At 45.1% G+C, this 24,712-nt stretch overlaps 1 protein-coding gene across 5 annotated transcripts in view; it reads right to left on the reverse strand.

The window, feature by feature from the left end:
* LOC115476680 (sialoadhesin-like) overlaps positions 1–19,359 on the reverse strand; it is a 171,961-nt gene extending 152,602 nt beyond the window's left edge. For all 5 annotated transcript variants that reach the window (XR_003943219.1, XM_030213191.1, XM_030213190.1 and 2 more), the window contains exons 1-2: positions 19,217–19,359; positions 17,530–17,907 (exon numbers count right to left, since the gene is read on the reverse strand). Coding sequence is in view for 4 of the 5 variants with exons in the window: in XM_030213191.1 (XP_030069051.1) it covers positions 17,530–17,907; positions 19,217–19,259 (421 nt within the window). In the remaining variant the exon portion in view is untranslated. The remainder of the gene's footprint in view (positions 1–17,529; positions 17,908–19,216) is intronic.
* Between the last annotated feature and the right edge of the window lie 5,353 nt (positions 19,360–24,712).

Genomic DNA, 24,712 nt, shown 5'->3' on the forward strand with positions numbered 1-24,712 from the left:
GTCAATTACAGTAGTCAAAACACGATGTAATGATACACTGAATTACTTTTCTGAAAGTAGTACAATTGAGTAGATTTTTCAGTCTTCTCAATATATACAATTTCCTAAAGACTTCTTTTACCACTTTTTGCACGTCATTTTAAGGTTAAAGCAGATTCCGTCACCACCCCTAGGTTTTGAATCTTATTCAAAATGCTGATTATAGTAGAGCTGATAACAAATTCAGAGGGTGCATCATTACTCTCAAAGCTTTTTAACAAAAGTATCTATGTTTTGGCCACATTTAGTTTAAGATAGTTTGCCTTCATCCAAGTCTGAATAGATTGCAACTACAACCTCAGTTTATCAAATGTAGCATTCACTGAAGTTTCTAAGGGAACCAAAAATGTAATATTATCCGCATATATCCTAAAATGCATATTCAAATAAATTCAAAAACTGACATAAAGGTCGCAAAATGAAATTAAATAAAACCGCTGACAAACATGATCCTTGCGGAACCCCTGATTTTATATTAACATAACTGGACTTATATTCACCTGATTAACAAAAAATTGTCACTTTTCTAAGAATGAGGCAAACCATCTCAACACAGTGCCATCAATTCCAATTGATTTCAATCAATTCAATAAAATACAGTGGTCTATTGTATCAAAAACTATTGATACATCCAATGTAATCAACAGGTAACGTTTTTCTTTATCAAATCCTGAGCAAATTACATCAAACAATGAGAACAACGAAGTTCCTGTATGATGACGTGTTCTAAAACCAAACTGATCTGGATCTAAGACATCAAGGGGTCCTTTTACTAAGCTGCAGCATAAGCATCTACGTGTGCCCACTGTGTGCCAAAATGGAGTTACTGCTTGACTACCACGTGGCTCTTGCAGTAATTTCATTTTTGGTGTGCGTTCAATATGCGCATCTGGAAAATATTTTTTATTTTTGGGCACACATAATGGACACGTGCCAAGTGGCATTTGGCACACATAGGTTATTACCACCCGGTTACTGCATGAGTCTTTACCGCTAGGTCAATGGCTAGTGATAAGGTCGCAGACCCAAAATGGACACACGGCAATTTTCATTTTGCCCTACGTCTATTTTTGGCAAAAATTTTAAAAAGGCCTTTTTCACAAGCGTGCTGAAAGAAGGATCGTTGTGCACCCAAAACCTGCGCCTATGCTACCGCCAGTCATTTTCCAGCTTGGCTTTGTAAAAGGACCCCAAATTTCTCTAAAAACTGAATTAAATCATCATATACAATATTTTCTATAACTTTTGTTACAAAAGGCAAAGATGATATTGGTTTATAATTACTGACCACATCATGATCTAAAGCTATATCTGGAGTAGCACCCAGGTGTGGAGCACAATCCACCTGTACCTGTTGATGCAACCATGCTAGAGCTGCTCTCTGCCCTGTCTAGTTCAACTGCTATTGGGAAGGGTAAGCATGCATATCTGTCTGACTGGTCCAGATGCTACTCATGGGAACCACCCCCACCCCTCTTCCTCCACCCTGGCCAACTGTGCCTGTATCACTGAGCACACAGATTAAGGATAGCTCATCTGCTGAATTATCCTGGAAAGAACTGTGTAATCTGGAGAGAAGACCTGCAGCAACTGCTTAAATCCTAAATTACTGAGCAGTGCTGCTAAGTATCAGCATTAACCGGTCATTTACAATGTGGGCCAGAGAGAGGCATTCCAAAGGTGAAGTCAGGGGGGAGCTGACAGATATGGGTGCTGGCAATATTCACGTAGGCAACCTCAGTCCGAGGGTGGCAACCCAGTCAAGTTTTCAGGATTTTCCCAATAAATACAGTGGGGGAAATAAGTATTTGATCCCTTGCTGATTTTGTAAGTTTGCCCACTGACAAAGACATGAGCAGCCCATAATTGAAGGGTAGGTTATTGGTAACAGTGAGAGATAGCACATCACAAATTAAATCCGGAAAATCACATTGTGGAAAGTATATGAATTTATTTGCATTCTGCAGAGGGAAATAAGTATTTGATCCCTCTGGCAAACAAGACCTAATACTTGGTGGCAAAACCCTTGTTGGCAAGCACAGCGGTCAGACGTCTTCTGTAGTTGATGATGAGGTTTGCACACATGTCAGGAGGAATTTTGGTCCACTCCTCTTTGCAGATCATCTCTAAATCATTAAGAGTTCTGGGCTGTCGCTTGGCAACTCGCAGCTTCAGCTCCCTCCATAAGTTTTCAATGGGATTAAGGTCTGGTGACTGGCTAGGCCACTCCATGACCCTAATGTGCTTCTTCCTGAGCCACTCCTTTGTTGCCTTGGCTGTATGTTTTGGGTCATTGTCGTGCTGGAAGACCCAGCCACGACCCATTTTTAAGGCCCTGGCGGAGGGAAGGAGGTTGTCACTCAGAATTGTACGGTACATGGCCCCATCCATTCTCCCATTGATGCGGTGAAGTAGTCCTGTGCCCTTAGCAGAGAAACACCCCCAAAACATAACATTTCCACCTCCATGCTTGACAGTGGGGACGGTGTTCTTTGGGTCATAGGCAGCATTTCTCTTCCTCCAAACACGGCGAGTTGAGTTCATGCCAAAGAGCTCAATTTTTGTCTCATCTGACCACAGCACCTTCTCCCAATCACTCTCGGCATCATCCAGGTGTTCACTGGCAAACTTCAGACGGGCCGTCACATGTGCCTTCCGGAGCAGGGGGACCTTGCGGGCACTGCAGGATTGCAATCCGTTATGTCGTAATGTGTTACCAATGGTTTTCGTGGTGACAGTGGTCCCAGCTGCCTTGAGATCATTGACAAGTTCCCCCCTTGTAGTTGTAGGCTGATTTCTAACCTTCCTCATGATCAAGGATACCCCACGAGGTGAGATTTTGCGTGGAGCCCCAGATCTTTGTCGATTGACAGTCATTTTGTACTTCTTCCATTTTCTTACTATGGCACCAACAGTTGTCTCCTTCTCGCCCAGCGACTTACTGATGGTTTTGTAGCCCATTCCAGCCTTGTGCAGGTGTATGATCTTGTCCCTGACATCCTTAGACAGCTCCTTGCTCTTGGCCATTTTGTAGAGGTTAGAGTCTGACTGATTCACTGAGTCTGTGGACAGGTGTCTTTCATACAGGTGACCATTGCCGACAGCTGTCTGTCATGCAGGTAACGAGTTGATTTGGAGCATCTACCTGGTCTGTAGGGGCCAGATCTCTTACTGGTTGGTGGGGGATCAAATACTTATTTCCCTCTGCAGAATGCAAATAAATTCATATACTTTCCATAATGTGATTTTCCGGATTTAATTTGTGATGTGCTATCTCTCACTGTTACCAATAACCTACCCTTCAATTATGGGCTGCTCATGTCTTTGTCAGTGGGCAAACTTACAAAATCAGCAAGGGATCAAATACTTATTTCCCCCACTGTATGTATGAAATCTATTTGCTTAAATGGGGAAATCCTGAAAACCCGACTAGGTTGTGGCCCTGGATCTCTAAGGTTACCCACTCCTGCACTAAAAGAATACTTCATCTCAATCACACATAGAGAACATGGACAAAGGAACCCACAAAAATCAGGCAGACAAAAACTGAAATGGAGACCCCCCCCCCCCCACCTCCAAATAAAGCCAGACAAAACTAGGGGTGAGCAACCACAGACCTCGAAGGACACAACCCAGTTGGGTTTTCAAGATTTCCACAATGAATATGCACAATATTGATTTGCATGTATTGCTTTCATTGTAGGCAAATAGATCTCATGCATATTCATTGTGGAAATTTAAAAAAAACAACTGGGTTATGGCCCTCCCCTACTATAAGCAGTGTAATAATAAAAAAAAGAGAAAGAAAAATGCATTTCTTCTGTACTCTGCAAAATACAAAAATAGAAAAGATGTACAAGTCCCAAAGCGAACACATCCCAATTCTCAAAAAGTATTATTTTCTTTTCTACCTTTGTTGTCTGGGCATTTTATTTTTCTAATTGGACTGGTCCCAGTCTCTTTCCCACTTTCTTTCTGTCAGTCTTCTCTTAAATTCTTTTCCAGGTTTGTCTTTCCAATTCTTCTCTCTCTTGTCTTCTTCTTTTCCTTCTTACATTGGTTTGTCGCTGATCTTTCTTTTTAGTTTTGGTTTCACTTTTCTATCCTTTATGTTTCTATCTGTCCATTTGATTTTACCCTCATTCTCCCTTTCTCTCACCCTCTATCTAGTCTCAGTTTCCTTTTCACCTCGTACCTACCTGCCAGCTTTTCCCCATCTCCTCGTCCTCATTCTTGTTGCCCCTGCCTCTGTCTCTATTCTTCCTCAGTCTCCTATCACCCTACCCCATCTTTCCCCCACTCCCCTATTTTCATGCTCTGTACTTACCCTCTCATCTCCTCACCTACCCTCCACTGCCTCTAATCTCTCCATCCCCATGCCCAGCCCCATTCCTTTCTTTCTTTCTTTCTTTCTTTCTTTCTTTCTTTCTTTCTTTCTTTCTTTCGCCTCCAGGCCATTCTTCTATCTCTTACCCTCTACCCCATCTCCTATTGCTTCTCTTTTACCATCTTTTTAACCCCATTTTACCCTGACTCAACCCCTTCAGAGACCCACCCACTTCCTCTCATATCCCTCTCCAGTACCCCATCCATTTTCAATGCCTCTCCATCCTCTTTCTAGTCTTCCAGATCATTCACAGCATGTGTCAATCTTTCCCCTACTTCATCCCCTTCTCTTACCCCTCATTTCTCAGCCTCACTCATTCTCCCAACCCACCAACCCACCCTCACTCTTATTTACCAATTGCCAAGTCCTTACTATGCCCTCAAAATTCCCACTCCATCTCTCTCATCCATTATTCCCAGCTCTGCCCCCCCAACACTTTCCCACTCAATCAAGCCACTCTGTTTCCCTTCTTCTTCCACCGTCCCCTAGTCCCTTTCTGTTTTCTTCTGTTCCCCTTCTCTCCTTTCTAACCCCTAGTCCCATTCATCTTCTGCTTGGTTTCCCTTCTCCCCTCTCCCACACCCACCACCTTGTCCCCTTCTCATTTTTACTCATTTTCTCTCCCCCCCCCCCACCCCCTAGTCCGATCCCTCTTGTGTTCTATTCCCCCCAATTCCATCTTCAGTTCTGTTCTCCTTCTTCCCCCTCTAAGAGCCATCCATCTTCTGCTCTGCCCCCCTCCCCCGTGCCATCTGTCTCCCCCTCCCCAAGTGTCAACCACCTTCTGCTCTTTCCGGGGTCTTCTGTCCAGTTGACATTTTTTCTCTGTCTGTGTCCACCATCATTCCCACTATGTACCTATCTTTTCTGTAAAGCATCTCCATTTTGTGTCCCTGCCCCTGTCTACCTCCCCATGTTCACCCTCTGTGTTCCCATTCGTCCTCTGTGTCCAGTATCACCCTTCTTGTCCCTGTCCCTCCCTGTGTACAGCTTCTTCATTTTCTCCTGCATCCCACCCCAAAGCCATCATCTCTCCTTCTCTGACCCCTGTCCCATGGCTCTCTCTCTCTCTCTCTCTCTTGTAAGTCCAACATCTCCCCCCCCCCCCCCCCCCCCCCATTGGAGCAACCTGCCTCCAACTAATGTTCCCTCTGCTTTGTTCCACCTGCACAGACACAGGAAGTTGTATCAGATGAAGCGGGACAAAGCAGAGGGAACACTTCCCAGGCCAGTTGAAGATAGGTTGCTTTCTTTTTTATGCTGCCAGCAGCCCGCAGGAACACTTTCAAGGAGAGGAGGGAAAGTCAGAGAGCTACTGAACTGGGAAGGTGAAGAGAAATCCCAGATTGCATGTAAAACTGGGGTGGCAAGCCTTTTTTTTCACGATGCCTAAGCAAGCATGGTATATAGAATACCACTAAGGCTATTTTTTGGCGCTAATTTTTTATGCGCCATTTATAGACTCTAGTCTTTAGCCTTTAACCGTTATAGTTTGTTTCACTCACACACAAAGAGATAGGGCGCATAGCTGTAAAGGTGCATAGGTGCATATGTTGCACTTATTGTAAAAAGGCAGCATTTGCACTTCATAGCATTGTCTCTCTGAGGCTTGTTGAATAAAATTACACTTGTTCTGAGGCAGGCATAACTTTGTGCCTTTACTTTGTAAAGTACATATATAAGTGCCAATCCCATTCTTTCTCCAACCATTCTCCACCTCCAAGAATACCTACATGTATTCTACATAAAAGTAGGTACTGGGGTTTTTTTTAGCAGTTATGGGGCTCATTTTAGAAAGAGAAAAATGTCTAAAAAGTGGCATAAAACAGCATCTGGATGTTTTCTTGCAAAAACGTCCAAATTGGTATTTTCAAAACTCATTTTCCAGACATTTTTCTATGCTGTTTGCCTGCAATGCATCCAAATCTCAAGGGGGTATGTTAAGGGTTTGACTTGAGTGTTCCTAAGACCTGGATGTTTTTCAGCTATAATGGACAAAACAAAAACCTCCAGGACTAAAACTAAAATGTTTTGAGATAGACCTGTGCTTGGAATGAATAAGCCACAAAAAAGTGCCCTAAATGGCCAGATGACCACTGAAGGAATGACTCTTCCCCCCTTACTCTTTCAGTGTTCACTGACCCCCTCCAAAGATGTCAATGAAACAGTATATACCAGCCTCTATGACAGCCTTAGATGTTATAGCCAGTCCTATTAGAGCAACAAGCCCGTGGCATAGCCTAGTGGTTGGTGCAATGCACTGTGGAGAAGGGGACCCATGCCAATAATTCACTCTAACTGTTACACTTGTGGTGGAAAATGTGAGCCCTCCAAGGTCTACTGTTCCCACATATAGGTGACACCTGCATCTATAAGGGCTATTATAGAGGTGTACAGTTGGGTATAGTAGGTTTTTGGTGGGTTTTGGAGGGCTCACTATATAATATAAGGGGGTCATGGTGAAATGTGTACTTGGGAGCTTTTATCTGAAGTCCACTAGGGTGCCCCACTGCTCTGCTGGGATGTTTGTGTGGCCAGTTTACTAAGAATGCTGGCCCCTCCTACATCCCAATGGCTTGATTTTGTGCATTTTTCACTTGGACGGGGTTCTTCCCCCTCCCCCCCTCCAGAATGGACCAACTCATCTAGCAAATAGCCAGTTTAAAAAAAAAAAAAGATTGACTTTTGCTATGTGTGGGTATGTATCATGTTCATTTTATAAGCATCTATCTGCATGTGTAAAACTATATGCTCAAATTGTCATAAAATCATCTGCAGTGAGGGCAATTTCCAAAAGTCATTTATTCAGACAAATGTCTGTTTATCCATGTAAATGACATATTTGAAAAAGTTCCATCCTCCCTCCAGGTAAAGTTATGTGCTGCTGGTGCTTTGAATTGTTGTTGCTATCAAAGCATATCATTGTGCTTTGGCTGCAGATACTCTTTGCTGCCCTCCTGGAGTGGTTGACCTAAGCAACCATCTTGTTACTGAATGGTTTTGCCAGCCCCTGGTGATGGCTGTATATTTGTGCTGTTATCTATTTGTGGTGTACAATATCAGTGTTAAGTGCCCTAGGCAGGGATGGCCCAAGGTAATCTGCCACTTGAGGCAGGGATGTGATGCTGCCCCTGCCAGCACCTGTGCCTGGTCTAGCATCTCCCCGCTTCCCTCCTCAACCTTCTTTCCTGCGTTTCCCTTATTTTTTTCCAAAATGTAGCAGCACAAGTTCCATAGGCTGCTCTGCTGCAGTGCCACGGCACTGGCCTCTTTGCTACTGCATCCCTCCTCTGAGGAAACAGGAAGTTACGTCAAGAGGTGGGCCGCCATGGGAGAAGAGGCCGGTGCCGGTGGCAGGGCAGCCTGTGGGAATCGCTGCCACTACTACTGCCACTGCCGCCTTTTGGAGAAAAAAAATAAGGTAAAAGGTTGAGGAGGGAAAGAGAGAGTGCCACTCCTGGAGCATGCTGCATGAGGCCCCCGCTTCAGGTGGCCTAATGATAGGGACACCGTTGGCCCTAGGTGAACCTTCAAACTTGCTTCTCCTCCCTCTCTGCCCATCTTTCAGGCCATAGAAGGACCCCTTCTGAGATGTTGATAATTATTCTCAACAATTATCAGTAACTCTCTAATGTTTCAGTGAAAAAGCGAAGTTTCTTACCTGAAGCAGGTGTTCTCCGAGGACAGCAGGCTGGATATTCTCACGTGTGGGTGACATCACGTCGGCCCCCGGAGGATTTTAGCAAAAAATCGCAAAAGTCTCTTCTAAAGCATTCCACCGCATGAGGCGCCCGTACTGCGCATGCGCAAGCATGATTTCCCGCCCGTCGCGCGGTCACGCTCCTCAGTTGAATCCAATAGATGAAAAGAAAGCAACTCCAAAGGGGAGGAGGGAGGGATTGTGAGAATATGCAGCCTGCTGTCCTCGGAGAACACCTGCTTCAGGTAAGAAACTTCGCTTTCTCCGAGGACAAGCAGGCTGATATTCTCACGTGTGGGGTATCCTTAGCCCCCAGGCTCACTCAAAACAACAAACATTGGACCTTGCAACGGCGAGGGCATAACAAATATTGACCTGAAATAAGAAACAACTAACTGAGAGTGCAGCCTGGAACAGAATAAATATGGGCCTAGGAGGGTTGGAGTTGGATTCTAAACCCCAAACAGATTCTGCAGCACCGACTGCCCAAACCGACTGTCGCGTTGACTGTCCTGCTGAAGGCAGTAGTGAGATGTGAATGTGTGGACTGATGACCATGTCACAGCCTTGCAGATCTCTTCAATAGTGGCTGACCTCAGATGAGCCACTGCAGCCATGGCTCTAACATTATGAGCCATGACATGGCCCTCTAAGGCCCAGCTTGGGCATAAGTGAAGGAAATGCATAAGTGAAGGAAATGCAATCTGCTAGCCAATTAGATATGGTGCATTTCCCGACAGCAACTCCCCTCTTTTTGGGATTAAAAGAAATAAACAACTGGGCGGACTGTCTGTGGGGGCTTGTCCGCTCCACGTAAAAGGCCAATGCTCTTTTGCAGTCCAAAGTGTGCAGCTTGCTTTCGCCAGGACTTGTATGAGGAAGGGGAAAAATGTTGGCAAGACAATTGACTGGTTCAGATGAAACTCTGACATCACCTTTGGTAAGAACTTAGGGTGAGTGCGGAGGACTACTCTGTTATGATAAAATTTAAGATAAGGAGCATGAACTACCAGAACCTGGAGCTCACTGACTTTACGAGCTGAAGTAACAGCCACCAAGAAAATGACCTTCCAGGTCAAATACTTCAGATGGCAGGAATTCAGTGGCTCGAAAGGGGGTTTCATCAGCTGGGTGAGAACGACATTGAGATCCCATGACACTGGAGGAGGTTTGACAGGGGGCTTTGACAAAAGCAAACCTCTCATGAAGCGAACAACTAAAGGCTGTCCAGAGATTGGCTGACCTTCTACATGTTGATGATAAGCACTAATCGCACTAAGGCGAACCCTTACTGAGTTGGTCTTAAGACCAAACTCTGATAAGTGCAGAAGGTATTCAAGCAAGGTCTGTGTAGGACAAGAAAAAGGATCTAGGGCCCTGCTGTCACACCAGATGGCAAACCTCTTCCATTTAAAAGAGTAACACCTCTTTGTGGAATCTTTCCTGGAAGCAAGCAAGACTCGGGAGACACCCTCAGAGAGACCCAAGGAGGCAATTTCTAAGCTCTCAAAATCCAGGCCGTGAGAGCCAGAGACTGGAGGTTGGGATGTAGAAGCGCCCCCCCTCGTTCTGAGTAATGAGGGTTGGAAAACACTCCAATCTCCACGGTTCTTCGGAGGACAACTCCAGAAGAAGAGAGAACCAGATCTGACGTGGCCAGAAAGGCGCAATCAGAATCATGGTCCCGCGGTCCTGCTTGAGTTTCAGCAAAGTCTTCCCCACCAGAGGTATGGGAAGATACGCGTATAGAAGGCCTGTTCCCCAATGCAGGAGAAAGGCATCCAATGCTAGCCTGCCGTGGGCCTGTAGTCTGGAACAGAACTGAGGGACTTTGTAATTCAATTGAGTGGCGAAGATCCACCGAGGGGGTGCCCCACACTCGGAAGATCTTTCTGGCGACAGCCATGCTCAGTGACCACTCATGAGGTTGCATTATCCTGCTCAACCTGTCGGCCAGATAAACAGCTTGGAGAAACATGCCGTGTTGGCGAGCCCAAAGCCACATCTGCACAGCTTACTGACACAGAGGGCGAGACCCGGTGCCCCCTTGCTTGTTTGTGCAATACATCGCAACCTGATTGTCTGTTTGAATCAGAATAATTTGGTTGGATAACTGATCTCTGAAAGCCTTTAGAGCGTTCCAGATCGCTTGCAACTCCAGGAGGTTGATCTGAAGACGCTTTTCCTGAAGGGACCAAGCTCCTTGAGTATGAAGCCCATCTACATGCACTCCCCATCCATCATCAGCACTTTTTGTGGCTGAGGAATTTGAAATGGGCGCCCCAAAACCAGATTGGATCGAATTGTCCACCACTGAAGTGAATTCCGAAAGTCGATGGACAGCTTGATCACATCCTCTAGATTCCCTGTAGCTTGAAACCACTGGGAAGCTAGGGTCCACTGAGACAATCTCATGTGAAGACGTGCCATGGGAGTTACATGAACTGTGGAAGCCATGTGGCCCAGAAGTCTCAACATCTGCCGAGCTCTGATCTGCTGAGACGCTTGAACCTTGGAGACTAGAGACAGAAGGTTGTCCGCTCTTGGCTCGGGAAGATAGGCACAAGCTGTCTTTGTGCACAGCAGAGCCCCAATGAATTCCAATTTTTGAACTGGGTTGATATGGGACTTTGGGTAATTGATGACAAACCCTAGTAGCTCTAGCACTTGAATAGTCATCTGCATGGACTGTAACGCTCCTGCCTGGGAGGTGCTCTTCACCAGCCAATCGTCCAGATAAGGGAACACATGCACTCCCAGTCTGCGTAGCGACGCTGCAACAACTGCCAGACACTTGGTAAATATCCTGAGCGCAGACGCCAAGCCAAAAGGCAGCACACAGTACTGAAAGTGCTGCGTTCCCAGCTGAAACCGCAGATACTTCCTGTGAGCTGGAAGTATCAAGATGTGATTGTAAGCATCCTTTAAGTCCAGAGAGCATAGCCAATCGTTTTCCTGAATCATGGGAAGAAGGGTGCCCAGGGAAAGCATCCTGAACTTTTCTCGAACCAGATATTTGTTCAGGCCCCTTAGGTCTAGGATGGGACACATCCCCCCTGTCTTCTTTTCCACAAGGAAGTACCTGGAATAGAATCCCAGTCCTTCTTGCCCTGGTGGAACGGGCTCGACCACATTGGCGCTGAGAAGGGTGGAGAGTTCCTCTGCAAGTACCTGCTTGTGTTGGGAGCTGAAGGACTGAGCTCCCGGTGGGCAATTTGGAGGTTTGGTTTCCAGATTTAGGGGGTATCCTAACCGGACTATTTGAAGAACCCACCGGTCAGAGGTTATCAGAGGCCACCTTTGGTGAAAACATTTTAACCTCCCCCCGACAGGCAGATCGTCTGGCACAGACACATTTATGATGGCTATGCTCAACTGGAGCCAGTCAAAAACCCGTCCCTGGTTTTTGCTGGGGAGCTGCAGGGGCCTGTTTGGGCGCACGCTGTTGACGAGAATGAGCGTGCTGTGGCAGAGCCTGAACCGGCTGTCGAGAAGTAGGAGTGTACTTACGGCCCCTAGAGGCATAAGGCACACTTCTCTTCCCTTTGAAAAACTTCCTGGATGAGGAAGCGGATGCAGAAGGCGCCCGGCGGGAGAGAGAGAGTCCATAGCGTTATCACGCTGATATAGATGATCAATCTTTTCGACCTTCTCACCGAAAAGATGATCCCCCCCGGCTAGGGATATCCGCAATTTTCTGCTGAGTTCGTTCCTCCAGGGTAGAGGCACGCAGCCATGAGAGTCTGCGCATCAATATACCCATAGCAGAAAATCTGGATGTCACATCGCATGTATCGTAAATGCCCCTGGACAGGAACTTGCGACACACCTTCTGCTGCCTGACCACTTAGCGAAAAGGCTCGGCCTGCTCCGGTGGGAGTGCATCAATCAAGCTCTCAAGCTGCCGCACTGAGTTCTGCAAATGAATGCTCGTGAAGAGCTGGTACGACTGAATTTTGGAAGCGAGCATGCCAGCCTGATACGCCTTCCTCCCCAAAGAATCTAAGGTTCTATGTTCTCGCCCCGGGGGTGCCGAGGCAAAGTTCCTAGAACTATTAGCTCTTCTGAGAGCGGAATCCACCACCGCAGAATCATGAGGCAACTGAGGCCGGACGAAACTAGGTTCCCCGTGGATCCAATACTGGGATCCTTCTTGGGAATAGTTGGGCAAGAAAGAGGCTTCTCCCAGTTTCTCATCAGCACTTCCCTGAGTGTATCATGAAAGGGAGCTGTGGTAGAAGACTTAGGTGGAGATGGATAATCCAGGACCTCGAGCATCTTGGCCCTGGGCTCATCCACAGTCTCCACATGGAAGGGAATGGCCTCAGACATTTCCCGCACAAAAGATGAAAAAGACAAACTCTCCGGAGGGGAGAGCTGTCTTTGAGGTGAGGGGGTCGAATCAGATGGAAGACCTAGAGAGTCCTCGGCAGAGAACACTCCATGCCCGCCATCCTCATCAGATGAGCCATCATCGGATGGAGCTAACAGCTCAGAAAGAGCAGCCCGGATCTGAGCCCGTCTCAACATGGAGGTGTGGTGACCTCGATGACGGTGTCAAGAAGTCGACTCCTCAGGAGACTCCGGTGAAGCTTCCTGCACCGATGACAACGGAGAGTCGACCCGGGAGGAAGCCGACTCCGGTACTGCAAGCGGAACCGGTGAAGGAGACCTCACCACCGGCAAAAGGCTAGGTGCCGCTGAAACCTCCGGCACCGTTGGTACCGGTACCTCCGGTGCTGGATGCAAATGGTGCAGCACCGCTACCATAAAACCTGGAAAAATAGCCTTGATACGCTCATCTACAGAAGCTGTCGAGGAAGGCTGCGGTGCCGGTGTGGACTGTGGAGGCAGAACCTGCAGGGGTTGGGGAGCCGGTACCGTGCTGGTAGACGACCGTCGCATTGACACCTCCATCACAGAGGGAGAGCGATCCTCTCGACGTCGACGCTTCTCGGGTGCTGAATGCTTCGACGACCCGGAGCTCCCAGTACCGTGTCGAGAAGGAGAACGATGATGGTGCTTCTTGGCCTTCGCCCGATGCCCGTCATTGAGGCTCCTCAGTACCGGTGAGGAGGACGTGGAATCCACATGCATCCTCGGGCTGGATCCGATACAGGTTGGTCCCGGGGGGCCTCCAAAGCAGGAGGTGCCAAGGCGGGTGGAGACCCACTCGATGCATCACTGCTCCCAGCGTGCATTGGTCTTTTGGCAGCCTGTACCCGTTCTCCCGATGCCAACGCTGCTCTCGACGTCGACGGTACCAATGTCGATGCCGCCGGCACCGAGGTACCTGACCCAAAAAGTTTTTCTCTCAGGGCCTCTCTAGAAAGCTGAGTGCGCTTTTTCATTTTTAGGCACAACTTACAGCTTTCCTGAAGATGGTCGGGCCCAAGGCACTGAAGGCACCAGGAGTGCGGATCAGTGCCAGAGATGGTCTGGTTGCAGCGGGCGCATGGCTTGAAGCCGCTGGGCGTCTTTGATGACATCACGGGAAAAATCGCCTCCGCAAAATCAAAGGACGCGATTGTGTCAGAAAAAAGACACAAAAAAGGGAAAAAAAACCCGATTGAGCGACCTAAGAACAGTCGCAACGAAAAAAGAAAGGAAACTTAGAAAACGAAAAAAAACTAAGAAATAAAGGACTAAATGTTTTTTTTTTAAACGAACCCTCGAAAAGAGGAAAAACGAACTTCGTAGAGAAGAGAAAAGAACTTCCACTCCGGAGGCCTAGAGAATGCGAAGCACTGATTACAGAACTCCGTGTCTCCTCAGACGCGGAAAAGAAAGAACTGAGGAGCGTGACCGCGCGACGGGTGGTAAATCATGCTCGCGCATGTGCAGTACGGGCACCTTGTGCAGTGGAACACTCTAGAAGAGACTTTTGCGATTTCTTGCTAAAAACGTCACCCACACATGAGAATATCAGCCTGCTTGTCCTCGGAGAACAATCATAATTGGACATCATCAGAATGATATTCAAAGCAATTTAACTGGCCAGAAACGGCTCCTGGCTGGTTAAATCAGGGCTAACCAGTTATATTCAATGGCACTTAACTGGTTAGCGCTGCTGAAACTGTCTGGTTAGTGCCCAACATGAAACCAGACATTTTGAACGTGTTCTAGGGGCAGAGTCAGCACTTAACCGGCCATGGAAACTGCATAAATAGGACCGCATAAAAGTCAGTACTATTTTTATGTGATCTGCTGAGGCCGGTTAAGTCTAAATATCACACTTAAATGGTATGTCCTTGCCAGCTCTCTAAACCCAGAAATTCAAAGCCAGAACCCAGACATGGCTCGGAATTGAATTTCCGAGGATAATGCCAGTGGCGGTCAGCAAAACACTGATTGCCACCAGCTGAATGAATATTGGACCCCATAATTTTAAAGACTAAAGTATTGTATATATCTATGTAATGAGGGTGATTTTATGAAAGGATTTCTAGGCAGAAAAGGCACAGCATTGCCTACATTTCTCCTGTTTTCTAATAGCAGTACCTATGTGCCTTAATAAAACTGCCTCCCAGAAAGCTACTGCATAAAGTTATCACAGCTCTAATGGGCCATTTTACTAAGCTGCTTAGGCGCCTATGTGCGCCCAACGCGCATCAATTTTGAGTTATCACCCAGCTACCGCGTGGCCCTTGCAGTACTTTTATTTTTGTCATGAATCCACTAGGCCCGCCAATCGTCATTCTGTGCGCGTAGACTATTACCGCACGAGACCTTACCACTAGGTCAATGGCTGACAGTAAGGTCTCAGACCCAAAATGGACGTGCGGCAATTTTCATTTTGCTGCACATCCATTTTTGGCAAAAATTAAAAACAGGCACTTTTTACAGGTGCACTGAAAAATGATTCTGCGTTCGCCCAAAACATGCGTCTACACTACCGCAGACCATTTTTTAGCGTGCCTTTGTAAAAGGGCCCCTAAGTCAGTTATAAATTTATGCATGTATGTTCCTATAAGAATCAGAAGTGAAAAAAAGGGGAAGATGAAAGCTCCACCCCCCCCCCCCTTTGTAGTTGCTTGTGAGAAAAGTTAGGCACTCAGTTTTACAGGGGCATAAGTACTTACACATGCAAATGCTAATTAGTGCCAATTAATGCTTGTTAACATCAATTCCTTGAAAACGATGTACGACCACCTAAACTTCCGGAAATCACTAAAAAACAACCTGTTTAAAAAGGCATACCCTACCGATCCAACTTAAATGCCTAATCTCTGCAACACAACCAAACTAAAGCTCGTAATGGACATAACACAACTCTTCCGTTCTCCGATTCCCTAATATGGCTGTGCCACATGAACTTGATCTTACCACAACATCACCCTGTATTTGTTCACACTGGAGCCTGCAAAGACCTCTCCGGTACTATGTAAGCCACATTGAGCCTACAAATAGGTGGGAAAATGTAGGATACAAATGTAACAAATAAATAAATACATACAAATTATTGGTATTTAACTACAATTAAATGCCAATTTAGTGTCAATTAACTAGTTATGTTGTGCATGTAACATACAGTGGTGGAAATAAGTATTTGATCCCTTGCTGATTTTGTAAGTTTGCTCACTGACAAAGACATGAGCAGCCCATAATTGAAGGGTAGGTTATTGGTAACAGTGAGAGATAGCACATCACAAATTAAATCCGGAAAATCACATTGTGGAAAGTATATGAATTTATTTGCATTCTGCAGAGGGAAATAAGTATTTAATCCCTCTGGCAAACAAGACCTAATACTTGGTGGCAAAACCCTTGTTGGCAAGCACAGCGGTCAGACGTCTTCTGTAGTTGATGATGAGGTTTGCACACATGTCAGGAGGAATTTTGGTCCACTCCTCTTTGCAGATCATCTCTAAATCATTAAGAGTTCTGGGCTGTCGCTTGGCAACTCGCAGCTTCAGCTCCCTCCATAAGTTTTCAATGGGATTAAGGTCTGATGACTGGCTAGGCCACTCCATGACCCTAATGTGCTTCTTCCTGAGCCACTCCTTTGTTGCCTTGGCTGTATGTTTTGGGTCATTGTCGTGCTGGAAGACCCAGCCACGACCCATTTTTAAGGCCCTGGCGGAGGGAAGGAGGTTGTCACTCAGAATTGTACGGTACATGGCCCCATCCATTCTCCCATTGATGCGGTGAAGTAGTCCTGTGCCCTTAGCAGAGAAACACCCCCAAAACATAACATTTCCACCTCCATGCTTGACAGTGGGGACGGTGTTCTTTGGGTCATAGGCAGCATTTCTCTTCCTCCAAACACGGCGAGTTGAGTTCATGCCAAAGAGCTCAATTTTTGTCTCATCTGACCACAGCACCTTCTCCCAATCACTCTCGGCATCATCCAGGTGTTCACTGGCAAACTTCAGACGGGTCGTCACATGTGCCTTCCGGAGCAGGGGGACCTTGCGGGCACTGCAGGATTGCAATCCGTTATGTCGTAATGTGTTACCAATGGTTTTCGTGGTGACAGTGGTCCCAGCTGCCTTGAGATCATTGACAAGTTCCCCCCTTGTAGTTGTAGGCTGATTTCTAACCTTCCTCATGATCAAGGATACCCCACGAGGTGAGATTTTGCGTGGAGCCCCAGATCTTTGTCGATTGACAGTCATTTTGTACTTCTTCCATTTTCTTACTATGGCACCAACAGTTGTCTCCTTCTCGCCCAGCGTCTTACTGATGGTTTTGTAGCCCATTCCAGCCTTGTGCAGGTGTATGATCTTGTCCCTGACATCCTTAGACAGCTCCTTGCTCTTGGCCATTTTGTAGAGGTTAGAGTCTGACTGATTCACTGAGTCTGTGGACAGGTGTCTTTCGTACAGGTGACCATTGCCGACAGCTGTCTGTCATGCAGGTAATGAGTTGATTTGGAGCATCTACCTGGTCTGTAGGGGCCAGATCTCTTACTGGTTGGTGGGGGATCAAATACTTATTTCCCTCTGCAGAATGCAAATAAATTCATATACTTTCCACAATGTGATTTTCCGGATTTAATTTGTGATGTGCTATCTCTCACTGTTACCAATAACCTACCCTTCAATTATGGGCTGCTCATGTCTTTGTCAGTGGGCAAACTTACAAAATCAGCAAGGGATCAAATACTTATTTCCACCACTGTACCCTAGTTTATAACTGGGTGTGCCTAACTTTATACATCACTTATAGAATTTGGGGGACGGGGCAGTTGCATAAAGGTCATCCAAATTGGGGTGCCTGTTTGACATTCATAGTACTGCTCAATGTAAAAAAAAGTTATACTGCACAAAAATATCTAATACTATGGTGGGGAAATCTTTGAGGGAAGCTTGTGATGCTACCTCCATTGCTGTAGCTATTCCTGTATAAATAAGAGCTGATAATTAATTCATCTGTACTGGATGTAGCTTTTTTATTTTACCTGAAATTCTGAGCTGGGTACCAACATTTTGGGACTGAGAACTGTTGCTTTGGGGATCGATGCAGACATAATACACAGCTGCATCCTCTGCTTTCACGCTGTTTATCTGTAGTGAGCATATTTTCTTTTTTGTGTCCCCTACCAGAGCTGTTCGGCCCTGAAATGTTCTCTCTATTGTTCTGGGGCCCCGGCTATTGAACACTTCAGTGTAGTTGTTGACTCTTTTCAGATACCAGACGATGTGGAACCCCTCTGAAGCATTTCGGGGTTGGGGATGGGTGAATGTGCAGGGGATCACCACACAGGAACCCTTCAGAGCCTGAATAGAGCTCGGCATCTGGACTGACCACAACTGAGAGAGTGAACCTGGGAAGAAAGCTGAGAAGAGATTGTACGTCATTCTCCATCCTGCTCCCTGTGAACCCTGATGTCCCTGAGACAGCTGCAGATGCTTCCTTTCAAAGGTACTAAGTAGAAATAAAACAAATAAAAAAAGATGATACCTTTTTTATTGGACTAACCGTATTGTTAGTCAAATAAAAAGGCATCATCTTTTTTTGTGGTTTTGTTTTATTTGTATTTATTATCTCGGATGCTGTAATAGGGTGAATAAGAAATATAGATGGATTACTGCTACTGCAATCACTGCCACCCTTTTTTCCTCCACTGCTCTGTGTCTGATTCTACTCCTCTTGAGGGTCATCTTTCAAAACTCTACAGGTAGGGCTGAGGTCTGCAGCTACTTTACCCATGTATCAATTTTCAAAGGGACAGAGCTTCCCTTTCAGAACTGAACCAGAAAAAGTACCTACAGAAATTTCCAGCTACTTTTTCTGCAACAACATATATTATGACCTCCCACAACTTATCCCCATCCTGAGGCCATTTTCTATCCTCCCTTCCCCCTGTAGGTTTATATACATGTTGTGGCAAATATTTAGCTAGCAGTGGTGAGCACTTTGCTGACCGCTGGCGACATTATTCTCAGATGCTCAAGACAGGCCACATCTGGGTTTCAGCATTGAATATCCAGTTTATGCAGAACTGGCTAACGCATAGACGGTTAAGTCAATATTCAGAACTTAAGCGTCTAAGAGTTACCGCCTAAAGATAGGACTGACTTTTATGCAGTCCCATTTATATGGTTTTCCTGGATGGTTTAGTGCTGAATATCAGCACTTAACTGGTCAACTGCTGACTCCATTCCAGGAACGCTCCCAAAATAGCCAGTTTCCATTTAGGCACTAAGTGCTAATTTTCAGCAGCCATAACTGGTTAAGTGCAGCTGAAAATTAGCGGATAGCACCGAACAAGAAATTTAACCAATCAGCAGCCATTTCTGGATGGTTAAATTGTTTTGAATATTGACCAGGTGATTTACCTTCATGCATAATTTAAATAGGTAAACAGTCATTTACCTGAATATGTGACTTTTGAAAATATCTCTCCTTATCTCCTCCATTCACCCCCTGGCCTCCCCTTTTAGCTTTTCTCTTCTGTACTACTTTTCCAGAAGTTATATTGGTCATGGAGAACATTGTAATCCTGTTTTTGTTGGGACTTTAGGATTATAACTCCATGATACAATATGGTAGGCATTGTTCAGATAAGTCCATGTCCAGGTGGACAAACTGATCTTCCCACCTATAACTGATCCATATCATTAATAAATCCTGTGACATTTTACCTTGCAGCAGAGTGAATTTGAGAAGTCTCTTCAGGAGCTCCATGCTGTCCTGCCATAGAGGGCAGCACTCTCAGTCACTTACTGGGAGGTATCTGATGTGGTGAGTTAAAAGAATCCTCATACAGTCTGTGTACAATCGAGATCCTGAAAAAGAGAGAAATAGTGAGAGAGAGCTCATGGGGAAATGTAGGAGGGAAACAATTCCTCCAGCTTGAGAAATATGTTGAAACTGTTAGTATGGCGACATAATTCACATGATTCAGCACAGCAAAGTCCATTTTCTGCCTTCCCCCACCTCAGACTCCCTAGGGCAGGACTGAGCTCAAGATGAAAAATGACAATGTAAAATATAAAATAAATCTGTGTCAGTCTCTTCATCTATTAAAATTCAATATACTATTTTTCAAAATGCACAGTAATTCTATTTACATGTTCAAAAGATGATACATGTGGCACAAAACAATGACAGACAAAAACTTGAAGAAAACAAACAAAAAAATGGAAACATAAGAATGTCTAGTACTCAATCTGTGGTGGTCAGTGTTGCTTGAAATGCTGATCACCATGACTGGAATTCATTGCCAGAGAATGTGCATAAGTACATAAGTAATGCCATACTGGGAAAAGACCAAAGGTCCATCGAGCCCAGCATCCCATCCCCGACAGCGGCCAATCCAGGTCAAGGGCACCTGGCAAGCTACCCAAATGTACAAACATTTTATACAAGTTATTCCTGAAATTGTGGATTTTTCCCAAGTCCATTTAGTAGCGGTCTATGGACTTGTCATTTGGGAAACCGTCCAACCACTTTTTAAACTCTGTGGTAAAGGTGGTTAGCTTAGCAGAGTGTAAAAAAAGTTTGGAAGGCTTAAAGAAAAAGTCCATAGACCATTATTAAATTGGACTTGGGGAAAATCCACTATTTCTGGGATAAGCAGTATAAAATGCTTTGTACTTTTTTGGGATCTTGCCAGGTATTTGTGACCTGGATTGGCCACTGTAGAAAATAGGATGCTGGGCTTGATGGACCTTTGGTCTGTCCCAGTATGGTGATACTTCTGTACTTATGTATAACCAGATATGCAATGCTGGATCTCAGGCAACAGCAGCACTGAATATCCGGGCCAGCAGCGGCACCTGGAAGTAATCTAGATACTAACAATATTCAGCCTGGTACCTGGATAACTACCTGGATACCGTTAGGACAGCCTTTTTCACTGCTACCTGGGTAAGTCTTGACTCTGCTTTGACTACCTCACTGCAATTCCTCAGCAGTACTGGGATAGGGCGGGAGGCGAGGTCAGATTGGATATTCAGGTTCACTATTGGAGTAAGTGCTCTTAATATCCTGTCAAGCAGTTGAAAGCTCTGCCCACTCATTAACATAGGTCAGTGGTCCATGAGTTCCTCTCTGTCCCATTTCACTCAGAGTCTTGGCCTTACACTGGAACAGAAACCTCTTTTACCATAAAAATGCAGTTATGACCTTGACAACCCCTTGCAGTGGAATGTGCTCAGGGCCTTCAGGGTATTCAAAGAATCTCCTGCCCTCAGCACATGAGTTTTTAAAACTTTTCTTTTTTTGTTCAACAGTCAACAGATTGGTTGCTGGCATGGCAACTCTGCCTTCTGAGCTCCCCTCAGGGCTTTCAGTGGAATTGATGAATCCTTAGCTTATTTATTTTTATTGTTACACTTTTCCATATAGTTTTAAAACTTGAATTTTCTGCCACAGAAGGCACAGCAGGGCCTAGTTCAGTCTTTATTACCACCCACCCTCTCCAGCTACCACCAACCCCTAGCTCAGTGTGCTGCGGTGGCTAAGAAAACAAATAGAATGTTAGGCATTATTAGGAAACGAATGCAAAACAAAAGTGAGGACATTATAATGCCTTTGTATCAGCCCATGGTGCGACTGCACCTCAAATATCGTGTTCAATTCTGGTCACCACATCTCAAAAAAGATATAGTGGAATTAGAAAAGGTACAGAGAAGGGCAACAAAAATGATAAAGGGGATGGGACGACTTCCCTATGAGGAAAGGCTGAAGCATCTAGGGCTCTTCTGCTTGGAGAAAAGATGGTTGAGGGGAGATATGATAGAGGTCTATAAAATAATGAGTGGAGTGGAACAGGTAGGCATGAATCGTTTTTCCAAAAATACTAGGACTAGGGGGCATGTGATGAAGCTACAAAGTAGTAAATTTAATACGAATTGGAGAAAATATTTCTTCACTCAATGTGTAATTAAACGTTGGAATTCGTTGCCAGAGAATGTGGTAAAGGCGGTTGGCTTAGCGGGGTTTAAAAAGGTCTAGATGGCTTCCTAAAGGAAAAGTCCATAGAACATTATTAAATCAACTTGGGGAAAATCCACTGCTTATTTCTGGGATAAGCAGCATAAAATGTATTGAACTTTTTGGGGATCTTGCCAGGTATTTGCGACCTGGATTGGCCACTGTTGCAAACAGGATGCTGGGCTTCCCCAGCAGACCTCCAGCCCCCCTGTCGCTCAGGGAAAGTTGGTCACCCACTGGGCCACCAGAGACTGTGTGGGAAATGCTGAGGGGAGTTAGTGGGGGGCTGGAGACCCACCAGATCTCCAGCCCTCCCTGAACCTAGGGGGGGGGGGATCGTCGGGGGGACTGGAGGTCTGCCAGACCTCCAGCCCCCATTGCTCGGGGCAGGGTTAGTTGGGGCCTGGTGGTCCCATGGACTTCTAGCCCCTGTGTTTGACAGGTTTGGGCTTTTGACATCCCAGACCTGTCAAACAAGTGTGGGAGGATTGTGCTGAGCACATGCTCAGGCACAATTCTCCCGCACTTCTACCCCACGATCAGAGATAATTGCGTGCTTAAATTTGCATGCAATTATCTCTGATCATAGGTCTAATACACCCCGCGCTGTTCCAGTGCTATTTTAGAGTGCTGTTTGGAACAGCGCGGGGCTTTTGATCATCTGCTTGTCAAAGTGTAGCTTGTTTAAAGCTTTATCTACAGCAAGCCAATTAGTATTAAAACAGCACTTAGCTTTCATTGTTCTACTGTTTCACCCCTTTCCGATCTTCTTCAGTAACAAGTGCTGTTTTACGCTACAAAGTTATCTGGAAAAGCAAAAGTGTCATTTAAAATCTAATCACACTGGCTAATTATTAATATAATTACTTGTGGAACCTCAAGAATTGTAACTCTGTATACCGAAACTGGTTCCCAATAGCTAGTTCTTGTAACCACAAAGTTCATTCAATCACTCATTACAATATTCTGTTTCCCTTAGTGACCTCGGTTGTGCACAGTGCCAATTTCTTGTTGTAGCAATGGATCATGCACACAGATCTTCATCAATCTAAAACATAACTATGTCGAAGTTAAAGTCCAAGAGCTAAAACAACCCGCTGGTTCACCTACTTTCATTTAAAGATCCTTCATTTCAAAATGGCGCTGTAACGTCACACGCCAAGTCAAGATGTTTAAATAGGAACACCCACTTCAAAATTTTAAAGGAATAGTGTATTCACTGGCAATAAGATTACTGGCCAGCAATTGAGTCAATTAGTGAAGCATTGGTTGACTGAGATAATCAATAGAATATGTGCCAGTCAATGGAACTGTTTAAGCCTGATGGTTCTAAAGTTTTGAGTAAAAAAATCCATTTCGCTTCTTTCCTCTGCAACATTAATCTGCGATTCCATCCTCTTTTTTAATGGTTCCATTTTATCTATTGCACAACAGGTAAGTTCTTCAAAAGAATGTTTCATTTGTATGCAATGTTCAACTAGAGGTTCCTTTCGAGCCATCCTTCTGATGTTAGACCTATGTTCTAAAATCCTCACTTTTAAAGGTCTAGTTGTCATTCCTACATATGTTTTCCGACACGGGCAACTGATGGTATTATTATTATTACATTTGTATCCCACATTTTCCCACCTATTTGCAGGCTCAATGTGGCTTGCATAATACCATGAAGGTGTTCGCCAAGACACATATGCAGACACATACAAGCAGTGGTGTAGGTGGTTATATATATATTTTGTAAGAGGCCAATTCCTACCTATGTACTCGCTTATGTCTAGGGGGCGTGGCCTCTGCCCAACATTAGCTGCATGGAAAATAACGGACAGACCAATGGAATATATTAGTTTATTTATACAGCGTTATATACAAAAATATAGAAAACTCTTATCAGCTTATAGCATCAGCAATTCCTGATTGCATGCACAATGATACCAAAAATATAGAGAATAACTATGATTATCCTATTGGCTAATCTGTAATGACAGATAAACACTATACCAAGATCCTAATGATTACCACACAAATCTTATACTAGGCTAACAGCAACTAGAGATCATAAATCCTGACGTCACACATCTGTTGGGTCCGAGCACAGACTAATTATCTAACCCAGCCTGAAGGAAGTAAACTATGATCTCACCGTCCCGGTTACCAGATCAGATTCCTTCCGATGCCTCAGCCGAAGGTCTCAGCGAGGTCCCACAAGCTCAGGTGATGCACTTGTCTTGATCAGCCACAGATGATACAGACTCAGTATAGATCCTGTAGACAGCTGTAATCTGGGGAAAAGCTTTGCCAGGTATTATCAGTAAGTCTCTCAGGTAAATTAGGTGCTTGCAGAAATGCAAGTGTTCTCCTCTTCTGTTCTTCTCTCTTCTCCTTCTCTCAGGAACTAGCATTCTCCCCCGATACAGAGTGACCTTGGAGGTGGTGCAGGCTTCAGTAAATCTATTACAAGCTGAAATTCTGACTTCTGCACAGTTGGTAGTCAGACATATAGGTGAAAGGTTGCAGCGTCCATTTTGGCTGTAAAGGTGCTCTCATGTGCACACAGGGTGGGTGAGATCACAGCAAATACTCCTACAGATTCCCCCCCTTGGAGATGGAAATTACTACAAAGGAGTAAAGGCCTTCTCCAACCTAACTACAAAAATAAGCCAGACAGTTCAGTCAGGATTCAGGTACAAACTTCATGGTCAAAACTACAAAAAGTTTCAAAGTAAATCTCAACTAATGCAAACTAACACTCTTCAAACAGTTCAATTAAGCAAAATAATGTTCACAAGGAAATCACAAATGCTAATACAGCAAAATACTGAATAATAGAACCCGCATGTGCAGTTAGTTAAAAGTCTTAACACATGAAAATTAATCAAACAAATCATGAACCATAATCACATAGATCATGAAAATCACATCATGCAAAGCAAAGCATATTAGTACAGAAAAGTGAAAAAGGAATAAATTGTTGGCAAAACTCTGGTTAGAGGTAACTACATAAAGTCTTGCAATCTCATCGCCGTAGGTGACAAAGTGTTTACGCGATAGCGTAAATGACGAAGGTCTCTCCAAAACACTACAGCACACAGGAGCATGATGACCCACGAGATGGTCAAAAGTGGGATGACAACGTGAGTGGACATGTGGAACTGGGTGACATCAGATGAACGACGTTTGTAATCTGCAACCTCGAGAGTCTCATG

Source organism: Microcaecilia unicolor, chromosome 8 (genome assembly GCF_901765095.1).
Source record: "Microcaecilia unicolor chromosome 8, aMicUni1.1, whole genome shotgun sequence".
Taxonomy (NCBI): domain Eukaryota; kingdom Metazoa; phylum Chordata; class Amphibia; order Gymnophiona; family Siphonopidae; genus Microcaecilia; species Microcaecilia unicolor.